The 10,995-nt window shown below is 43.2% G+C and overlaps 1 protein-coding gene across 1 annotated transcript in view; it reads left to right on the forward strand.

The window, feature by feature from the left end:
- The window catches only part of pafah1b1b (platelet-activating factor acetylhydrolase 1b, regulatory subunit 1b), a 15,675-nt gene extending 8,827 nt beyond the window's left edge, over nucleotides 1–6,848 (forward strand). Inside the window, exons 3-11 of the mRNA XM_010786636.1 lie at nucleotides 1,294–1,378; nucleotides 1,493–1,567; nucleotides 1,738–1,944; nucleotides 3,037–3,205; nucleotides 4,171–4,273; nucleotides 4,452–4,680; nucleotides 5,057–5,158; nucleotides 5,244–5,400; nucleotides 5,560–6,848. Coding sequence (XP_010784938.1) covers nucleotides 1,294–1,378; nucleotides 1,493–1,567; nucleotides 1,738–1,944; nucleotides 3,037–3,205; nucleotides 4,171–4,273; nucleotides 4,452–4,680; nucleotides 5,057–5,158; nucleotides 5,244–5,400; nucleotides 5,560–5,633 — 1,201 coding nt within the window. The 3' untranslated portion in view covers nucleotides 5,634–6,848. The remainder of the gene's footprint in view (nucleotides 1–1,293; nucleotides 1,379–1,492; nucleotides 1,568–1,737; nucleotides 1,945–3,036; nucleotides 3,206–4,170; nucleotides 4,274–4,451; nucleotides 4,681–5,056; nucleotides 5,159–5,243; nucleotides 5,401–5,559) is intronic.
- The last annotated feature ends 4,147 nt before the right edge of the window (nucleotides 6,849–10,995 follow it).

A 10,995-nucleotide genomic window follows, 5' to 3' on the forward strand; every position in this document is an offset into this window, starting at 1 on the left:
CAATTCAAAGTGCTTTAGAAAAATGAAAGACATTCAGGCAAAGGCATTTAAAAACAGTCATTAAAAAGAAAAGATAATAAAAGAAACATTAGGGTGCGTTCACACCTGCCTTGTATAGTCCGGTTGAATCGAACCCTGGTGCGTTTAGCCGCTTGGTGCGGTTCACTTGGGTCAGTGTGAACACAATCCGAGACCTCTTAAGTGAACTAAACAACCGGACTCTGGTCCGCTAAAATAGGTGGTCTCGGAGCGCTTGCTTGCGAACTCTGGAGCAGTTCATTGCTGGTGTGAACGCAGTCCACACCAAAACATAGGAAGTGTAGTATTTACGTGTCACAAGAACGCGGATATCTTCAAAAATATTTAGCGAAAGAGTCTTTCAAGACATCCGCGGTTGTTTAGTTAAAGAGTGAAGCCGAATTAAGTGTTGAACAGTGTGGTGTAAAGTAAAGATTCTCCGTCAGCTACATAAAAGTAAGAACACCTGTCGTCGGTGAAACGCCCCTCCTTACTGCAGAACGTCTCTCATATTTGTTATAATGTTTTTTAACGGACGTTGTCTGATTATATAATCATATGCGCGGGCCGCTCGTGTCTGTTGATCTCCAGATTAACAGCAGCATGAGAATAACCTGCCTAAAGTGCCGATGCTCCATGGCGGAGGCTCCGGTAGAAATTGCCGGGATTTACGTTTTTACCCCCTTAATGTCTGACCAATGGTTGAACAGCATTTCCGTGCACATGACTTGTGTTTAAAGTTTCTAGTCCATTTGAGTTTTGCCCGTGTGAACGCAAACCGGAACCTTTTCTGAAAAATGAAAACAATGTAACAAACTGTGGTCTGGTGCGCACCAGAGAGTGGACTATTAGGTGTGAATGCACCGTTCCGGCTCTTTTTGGTGTGAACGCGACATTTCGGAACTATATCGGAACTAAAGTGGAAAAAGTACTACGGTGTGAACGCGGCTATTGATCTCAATGGGATACACCTGGATAAATAAAGGTTTGAAATGAAATGAAATTGCGCCCATCTGTTAGACAGGGTGTGGTTAATGGTCTTTTAAGCAGGATCCAGCATTTCTGTTAAGGTGGATCTAGTATTTAAGAAATGACAACCTCAATTTAACTCAATTGACCTTGAGTTCTACATCCAGCGATTGAATATTGAAATTGGGCTGATAGTGACCATTTAAAATGGGCTTAGCATGTATGCTATAACCGAAGAGGACCCAATGTGTGATTGGTAAACACCTGAAATCTTTCAAGTATTTACTTTGTTTCCCCTTTTCACAGAAATCGAGCTATAGCCGACTATCTCCGTTCCAATGGATACGAGGAGGCCTATTCCACCTTCAAGAAAGAGGCAGAGATAGATATGGTAAGGAAAGAAGGATACACAAAAATGTCAAAATAAATTACAACAAAATAGTTCATTTATGCCAAGAAGCCTATGGATCCTTTTTCTCATTGTACTTTCTTTCACCTTTGATAGAATGAAGAGGTAGATAAAAAGTATGCAGGGCTTTTGGAAAAGAAATGGACTTCAGTCATCAGATTACAGAAGAAGGTAAGTCATGTGTGTGTGCCAGGTCATAGTGTAAACATAATATGCCTTGTTATTTGTGATGCCATTGCCTACCTAGAACAATATAAATACAAAAACTTCCCTTCACCAGGTGGACAGCATGATAATATTAAACTGTCTCCTCTTCTGCTTTACTCGCCGCTCTGCCTCAGGTGATGGAGTTGGAGTCTAAATTAAATGAGGCGAAGGAGGAGATGACACATGGAGGACCTGTGGGTCAGAAGAGAGACCCCAAGGAGTGGATCCCCCGTCCCCCAGAAAGATACGCCCTGAGCGGGCACCGCGCTCCGGTCACACGGGTCATATTCCACCCCGTCTTCTCCGTCATGGTCACAGCCTCTGAGGATGCCACCATCAAGGTGTGTGTGTTTATACTAAGATGCCAGTTTGACATCGCCATAACTCTTCCCTTTATGAATGCTATAATATTCAGTTTGATTTAGACAGTATTCTGGGGCGTCATCTGATACAATCTGCAACATGACAGCCTCCAGGACGGAAAGCATAATCTTGACCTACTGCAATATTGCCCGAAAAAGACTTTGACATCCATCAATGTCAACAAGTAACAGCATTATCACACTGTTATTCAGATTCTCCATCAAGAGGTCCCACTTGTTCTATCTCTCACTGTCAAGACTCCCTTTGCTTTCCTAATGTGCACTTGATGAAATATCTTTGAGATGCCATTCTAAGGAGAGAGCACTGACTTTGAAATGTGTCTCTAGCAGGAACATTAAAGTGATGCTTCATGCTGCGCCGTCTATAAGCTAAATCAGTGAGTGTTGCAGCACCACAGCGTAGCCTCTGCAGCTCTGACCCTTCAGATCAAAGCTGTGCTGCAGGTCTGAGGCTGTTCTCTCCTTGTATCCTCAGTGCTTCTGCTTCAACACGCTTTCCAACCCCCCGCCTCCTCCCTTTATCCTCCTCCCTCCCTCCCTCCTCCTCCTCCTCCTCCTTTCTTTTTCTGCTTTGTCACTGCTCATCTATGTGGAGATGGTGTGATGCTTGTGTTGTCAGAGGCAACACTCCCAGAGCACAGCGCCTTGGGAAACATGCAAAGCAGCTCCTCTTTCAACCCAGCCTCCTTCTTTCCTTTTCAGTCTTTTCATTGATTAAATAAACATAGTCAGTGGATTGTTTCATTTATATAATGTGATTTTAGCTGAAATGATATTCTCTTCAAACTGTCTTCAAAGGCAAAACACACTTTCCACCCTGCACACCATCCTGCCTGCAAAAATACGTTGTCCCATTCAAAATGGGACCTCATATTTAATTATGTTAAAAAAAACAATTTGACTATTAGGCCAATTGAGTTAAATATAATTACCAAAACCTGCAATGTCATCGTCACATGTGGTGTTTTTGTAGAATGTACATCTCTGATCTATAAGTGGCTCCCACTGTAGTGCCTCCCTGACTATCGCTGCATGTGTCTGTGATTTCAGGTGTGGGACTACGAGGCGGGGGACTTTGAGCGGACCCTGAAGGGACACACAGACTCTGTGCAGGACATTTCCTTCGACCAGACGGGAAAGCTGCTGGCTTCATGTTCAGCTGACATGAGCATCAAACTTTGGGACTTTCAGGGGTTCGAGTGCATCCGAACAATGCATGGTAAGATATTTACAGAAATAACATCAGTTACACAGCGTCCACACGGCAGTGTGCGTTGCAGCTTGCCAGCGGGCGTGTCTGAAGCTCGACCAACAACCAATCACATGAATCACCCGCCCCGGACACACAAGCATATGATTTGATTGGCTGACGCTTCCGTCGAAGCTTCGAAAGTTGAACTTTTCTCAACTTTTGAAGCGAGCAAAGCCCCATTCAAAGTGAATGGGAAGAAGCGTTGAAGCTTCAACGCACGCCACCGTGTGGACGAGCCGTTACAGTACAGGAGCACCTGTAACACGGGTGTATCTAATACATAACCACAACTGTTGCGCTATGCATCTGATTTAAAATATATAGATATATAACTATAATGCAAAATAATGTTTTTTATATATCAAACCAGAAAATCCTTCTAATAGATTACAGCCCTAAAGATATACTCTTAAGTTCTACATGATGTTAGCATTACAGACTATCATCAAGACATTTCAATGTAAAACAATCTATTCTTCTTAGAAAGCAAAAAGACCTCGAAGTTCAGCACACCTTGAGTTATTCTGGACCTTTGTTAACTCTTGGCGTAACCACAGCCCCTTCACTGTTGGAGCAAGACAAAGGGGTATAGCTTGGGTTAGGAGTTGAAGAATGTGTTCACTGAAAAAATTGCTACTTAACAAACAAACTACACAGTGCCCAGCTTCACACAGCTATAGAGTTACTGCTACTTGCCATCACACACGCTCTCTTTAGGCTGCATACTCGGCAACGTTATTCTACTTCCTAATGGCGCCAGCACCGTATTTAATTATCAGAATCCAGACACGGTTGGGGCTCAATTATTTAAATCTCCAACTTGTTTTTGACACTGTGAGTTGGAGTGCAACTGGCTTTGTGGTTTTGTGTTATTAAGTATGAACATACATTCTGAACATTTACACAACCAAACTCTTGACTGTGTTCTCCAGGCCACGATCACAATGTGTCGTCTGTAGCCATCATGCCAAATGGCGACCACATAGTGTCTGCCTCCAGAGACAAGACCATGAAGATGTGGGAAGTGGCCACTGGGTAAGCAACACCAACTCTTAGGTTCACTATTTCCTTTTTATTCTGAGCATTGGAGCCATTTTCATTTCCATTTCATGATTCTCTTATTCTTAAATGTATCCATGATAACATTGACTTAGACTAATTCATGCTAAAAGTGTCTCTTTAACGATTTGACTCGCACTGTTTCCTTGGACAGGTACTGTGTGAAGACATTCACAGGCCACAGGGAGTGGGTGAGGATGGTGCGTCCCAACCAGGACGGCTCGTTGATCGCCAGCTGCTCCAACGACCAGACGGTGCGTGTGTGGGTGGTCGCCTCGAAGGAGTGCAAAGCTGAGTTGCGGGAGCATGAGCATGTGGTGGAGTGCATCGCCTGGGCCCCTGACAGCGCCCACCCCACCATCCTGGAGGCCACGGGCTCAGAGGTAGGAACAGCTGCTGCAGGATCTCTTACCTACAGAGGAAGTTTGTGTGTGTTTGGCTCAGCCGGAGAGGTTCCCACAATTGTTTTTAGCAAAAACGATCCATGTGCAAAAAGGTCAGACATTACTGCACTGTTGTCAAGTAAAGCTAACATCAAACAGAAGCACGACTTCAGTGAAGCTGTTAAGGCTTTTATAAAGACGGTCATCTAGCTAGTGATTTGATTTATTATAAAAGATTAGGTGTCACATACACTCAAGCAGTTCCCCCTGGCAGAAACGCTGCCTAGGAAGCACCTTTTTTTAGGACAAACTGTTGTCTTGTCTTTCAGGCAGCTAGGCACTGTTTCTAACATCTTCCCTGTGCTTTTTTCTACAGAGCAAAAAGAGCGGGAAACCTGGCCCCTTCCTCCTTTCCGGATCCAGAGACAAAACAATTAAGATGTGGGACGTCAGCATTGGCATCTGCCTTATGACTCTGGTGAGGACTCTCAGTGATGATGGCTGTCTCAGTGTTACTGCTGATGAGTGAGAGGAGTGGTGGGTAATCAGTGTTGTCTCTACAGGTGGGACATGACAACTGGGTGCGTGGGATATTGTTTCATCCTGGAGGAAGATTCATCGTAAGCTGTGCTGATGACAAAACCCTGAGGATCTGGGACTACAAGAACAAGCGCTGCATGAAGACCCTGAGTGCCCACGAACACTTTGTTACCTCTCTGGGTAAGAAACTGTGAATAATGGGAGTAATAGCGTCTGACATTAATCTGCACTAAAAATGAAGAACCTAAACCCAGACAGAAAAGCTCACTTCTTTAAGATTGAAATGATTGAGATGACCTTTATGCAGCTTTTGTGAACAGATGTTTACCTCTCTTGCAGATTTCCATAAGACTGCTCCCTACGTGGTGACGGGCAGCGTTGATCAGACAGTCAAAGTGTGGGAGTGCCGCTGAGACTGTCTCCGTCTCTCACCCTGTCCTGGCGCCCCCCTTTCCTGCACCTCAGTCCTGACTCCCCTCCAGCCCCTCACCTCTCGCACTCCAACCCATAGTTGACCATGGCGCTTTACCTTCTCCCCGTCCGCTCCCCTCCCCTCTCCTCCCCTCCTCCCCTACATCGGTCCAGCCCTATTAAGATGACTATTGTCCTTTTATGTAAATTATTCTGGATGTAGGGTACGCTTAATAAATGTCACGCAATCTCTGACACATAAACACACTCAAAAGATAAGAAGTATTCCTTGCATGGTGAATCAAAAAAAAAAGAAAATTGTGAGCTGTTAAATTTGCCGAATTTGCATACTGTTGTCGTGACTTCCTGTCAGGTCCAAAGGGTGAATATCCTTGTGTGCTGGCGCAGGTGGACTCCAGTTAACTGACAGTGCACGAACAAACCAATGGCACCCCTTGTTGAGGGGGTTAAGGGTTTTGTTTTGTTTTGTTTTTAGTCCATGCTTCCATTGTTGTGGCTTGTCACTGCGTGGATGGTGATAGAGAAGGTGTGAGGAAAGTGAGCATTAAAGAAAGAGAATGAGTGGAAGTTGTCCAGGAGAAGATGATGACGTCAAGTGGAAGAAAAAAATGAAGCAGGATGCAGCTCCCTAAGTTGAATCACATGAGGTTCTGTGGGCGAGTGCACATGTACATGTGTGTATACATTGTGTGTGAGTGTGTGTGTTTGTATATTATGACAGGAGAACCTCTCTGCTGTCTCTGCTCTGCCGCTCAGAGGAGAGGGAGGAGGCAAAGCTTCTCACCCACTGTGTTCATTCATACTACTTCATCTCTTTTAACAAAATTGCTTTCTAGTAGACACTCACAGGACCTTAATGATCCCCTAAGCTGCTGAGAGCACAGACACACGGCCCATAGCAAAAGTGTGTTTTACAGAGGAAAAAGTCTGCTCACCTTTTATGAGGTTGTGTGTGTGTGTGTGTGTGTGTATGTCGCCCCAGAGATTCGCCCAGTGCCCTCTTGCTCGCTATCTCTGCCTTGTTAACCCATTGAGGGCTCCCTCACACGGGATTTTCATTCTGCTTTCTGTGGTCTCACTGCTCTCTTTACACACATACACTCACAAATGCACATACACGCACAGTAAAAATTGTGTATCAATATATCTGGATGTCATTGTTTGCAACATAATGAAATAAAATTCTGTAAATATGAGTTATCTGTGTATGCTTTCTTTTGAGGAAAGGAGATGACGCAAACTTCGGGGAGTTCACCGTCGCAGTGTGAGGTCAGATACTGCAGTGCTTCAGTTCATCCCAAATTAGAAAGAAAGGTGCTTTCAAGGACAGCTGCTCCAACAGTCTTCCTTTTCTATTTTGCTTTTAGCTTTAGGCATATTCTCAACGCTTCAATCGGTGTCTCTGTAAATAATAGATTTTTTTGCACTTTTAAGAGCTGATGGTAGTAAATGTTCAATATTTTTGGGGCATGACAACCAGTGACAGCCTGCGGCCTACAAGGATCTGATAAGTTTAAATCAGAGTGAAGCTTTTAAAAAGAAATAGGTCACTTCACTAAAATGTGAAAGCTGCTGCTCTAGACGGTGAATATTATTTATGTATAACTATCTGGCTCTGCTGCACATGTTTTGGTCTGGTGCTACACTGTGGCCTCTTAGCATTTTAAAGGAATACTACACCCCAAAACAGCAGTGTGGGTGTTTATTCTGAAGTGTTGGAAATAAAAAGGTTTTACTTGAAATGCATGTTTTGGAAGAAGTGAGCACACTCTTGGATAAATAATTTATAATCGTTGATTCAAATCCTTCACAGGATGAGTGATCGATCAGAAGCTGTTATTGGTTTAGATAAAGGTACAGATCAGTCCTGACCTAGTGGTAGTTTTTAGTTTGTGGAATGAAAGATAATTTAGGAGGATGAAGTTGATAATTGTGATGTAGAGAGAACGGGTAATACATTTTGACATGTATTCCTCAGGTACAGCCCAGTTATTCCACAGCAGGCTCAGACTGGAGAGGCACAGACATCAGGAGGCAGCAGGGACAGATCAGGCCTCTTTATCAATTATGTACGGTGCCCTAGCCTACTGTGCTCACACACGCACCTGCTCACTCACCCACACAGCAATTACTTTCTCTGTGCCCTGCTGTATCCTGGCAACTGTTGCCAGGATGTCAAAAGTGCAAGCACCACACCTTGCTCCGTCCTGCAGGTTTAAGTGTGGAGAATCTGGGAGTGGTGGAGTGAAGACAAATGCAGAAGGAAAGTTATTACAGCAACATTTTGTGATTTGGTGGTATGATGACAGGATTAAAGCCTTGTGGACTGCTGAGCTAGACGAGCAGAGAAGTAAGAAGGGTTTCATGGGACCAAATGAAAGGATAATAAACCTGTCTGAAACTCCTGTTTCCCAACAGAGGCAGTAGAGTAGAAACATTGGCCTACATCCGGCGGCCACCACTCATGTCTGGCACACGCTTTCCCCTCATGCAAGCTATAAAAATTCAAAAGGGGAAAAAAGAAGAAGCTCATTTATTTTGTATCTAGGTCACCCATTTCTCTCCATCTAACAAAACTGTTATTGATACAGATGTTTATTAAAGAGACAACGTGAGAGGAGCAGCAGAGAGATAAAAGCCAGTATTGATTCTGATAAACTGGCATGATATGAAGGTGTTTAGAGGTTTCAAGGTCAGTTTATACAGCAGGCCTGTCAGTGAGACGCAGCAGCATTGATCCTCTCAGAGAGGATTGAACTATTTTATGCTGCAGGCTGGAATTTCCTAATTAGCATATATGCAACCAGCTACAAGTAGTGTAGACCGAGGGAAAGATATCTGCAGGCTCTGTGTTAATATGTAGGTTTGTGTGTCATCCTAGTATATTTTACGTGAGTCCCACTATAGTTTACGTGACTAGCGTTTTAATCCCTGGAAACCCTGAGGAGGATGATGGGGAGGTTTGGAGCAGCTTTAGGCGAGGTGTGTTACAGGATGTGACGCCCTCTAGTGGCGGCCTGTGTGAGAGGTACATGTCCCTATAAGGACAAAACCTGCTGCTTCCTGCACTGTGTTGAGTGAACAGTGGACACATGGATGTCATGGAAAATATAATAAACCTTTATTCGTCATTTCACTATGTCTTCACAATAATGAATAACCTCATTAATGTGATGACATTTCTATTTGATTCTTAAGTATTGGACTAGGGTCGTAATTTAGGCAAGAACAATTATTTTGTCCCAAATGTTCAACACCAGTTTATGTAAGATCTGATCATTTATAAATATTTTAAAAGTTAACATTTCAACTTCAACTTTTTTTGACCCAAGGATGTAGACCAAAGAAAGAGGTGATTACCACCTTTATTTTAGTTTATGATCTGCCTCTTTGTGAGAGGCACTCTTTTCATTGTATTGTTTTGCACATGCATCAAATGAAATAGAAGCAACTCCTCATGTTCATATCTTTATTTAAAAACCAAACAGTTAAGGTTTTGTTTTTTCATTCTCCCTCCTTCATGCCTGTGACTCCACACACTCATTGCTAAGTCTGTCTGATATGTGCTCACTTTCTCTGTTTAAAGTGTCTTGTGTTGCATTGCTTCCTTTTTATCTCTCCTCTGTAGATCCACTAGTGATGCAGCACTTCTAACTGGGTCAGCCCAGTCTCTCCATGCGGTCCCCTCCCCTTCCCCCTCCTCCCCTTTTTCCTCTGTATATGCATAACATCCCTATGGACCTTTTTCATGCAGCTCATGCTTACCATGTGCATCAGCTCCTTCTTCCTTTTTCTCCTCCCCCTTTTTTCACCTGAATCATTTTCTGTATTGCGTCCTTCTATACAGCCTGTTGCAAAGTGACACACATGCATTTTTACGATTATCTTGAGTTGGTTTTGTTCTTCTTTTTTTCATACAAATCTTAAAAGCTCCTTTCTGGCTTGACAGAGGGTACTGGTTTGTATGTGCAGGCAGAGCACATGTCGCGTTGGAGGCAGCTCTTTGATACCCCTGAGCTGCTGTTTTGATTGGCGCAGACCCTGTGATGTGGTAAAGGATATAGAACACTGATTCATGTCCAATCAAAGTCTGTTACCATGCAACAACGCATAATCTCCATACATGCATCTGTGTACAGTACAAGACAAATACAACACAAACACCAAACATTCATCATAACACTATAATAAGATTTAGTTTTCCCCTGAGGGAGATATATTGCATATGCGAGCACTGCTGTTGCATCGTATCCTGTGTCACAGCCAACATCAGTCACAGCATACAATACTAAATGTGCAACTTAAAAATTAGACCAACATGCACCATACAACCACACCATATGGGGATAATTACATCCTTGTGATGCATATCATTATCTCAGTGAGTGTGACATAAACAGTGGGTGTAAGTGGGAAATAAAAAATAAATCTGCAAATATTTATCATTAACAAGTTGACAATTAACTTTGTACTTCCACTCCACTACATTTATTTAATATCTTTAATTACTTTGCAGATTTAGATTAATGATGTGAAATATAATCAACAATGAAATACTTTTTTTTACCCCTGGAGTACAATCCACACGCTACCCTGCAGCACACTAAGTTATAACAACTAGCTGCACCTTTCTGGCTTTGATAACCCTAATTAAAGCATCAATAATTATAATCAAAACATATGATATACATTATTCTGAAATGGGCCAATCTGCATAATGACTACGTCTACTTTTGGTACTTTAAGTATATTTTGATGCTAACACTTTTGTCTTTTTTCTTGAGTCACATTTTGATTGCAGGACTTTTACTTATAACATACTTTTCCTACACTCTGGTACTTATACTTTTACTTAAGATCAGAGTATACTTCTCCCACCTCTGTTGTCAAGTTAATCATCATTTGTATGTTGTGCTAGGTTTTACACCCAGACAGTAGTAAACCCCGCCCCTCCTGCTGTGATTGACAGGTCTGATCCCGAGACAGCAGGGTGGCCAGTCACGCTCTCGCCATGCAAATGAGCCGCGCTCGGGCCGGGCGGGCGCCCATGTGGACCAGCACCATGCCTTGTTGTTCTGAGCGCTGATTGGCTGGCTGGCACCTGATTGTTCTTCATGCGCTGCGGGCCAGCGGCGAGAAGGAAAACATGGCGGACTCATGACCTGGTCGGGACTTCACCTTATCGGTTCACACAGAGCCAGGAGAGTAGGATACTATGCACGTTTTTCTCTATGAGTAATTAAATAGTAACATTTGGGAGCAGGGGTGGGAAGGAACTAAGTATATTTACTCAAGTAGACTGCTGTACTTCAGTAAACATGTTGAGGTGCTTTTCTTGAGTAT

The sequence above is a fragment of the Notothenia coriiceps genome, unplaced genomic scaffold (assembly GCF_000735185.1).
Source record: "Notothenia coriiceps isolate Sejong01 unplaced genomic scaffold, NC01 NC01_scaffold00029431, whole genome shotgun sequence".
NCBI lineage: Eukaryota > Metazoa > Chordata > Actinopteri > Perciformes > Nototheniidae > Notothenia > Notothenia coriiceps.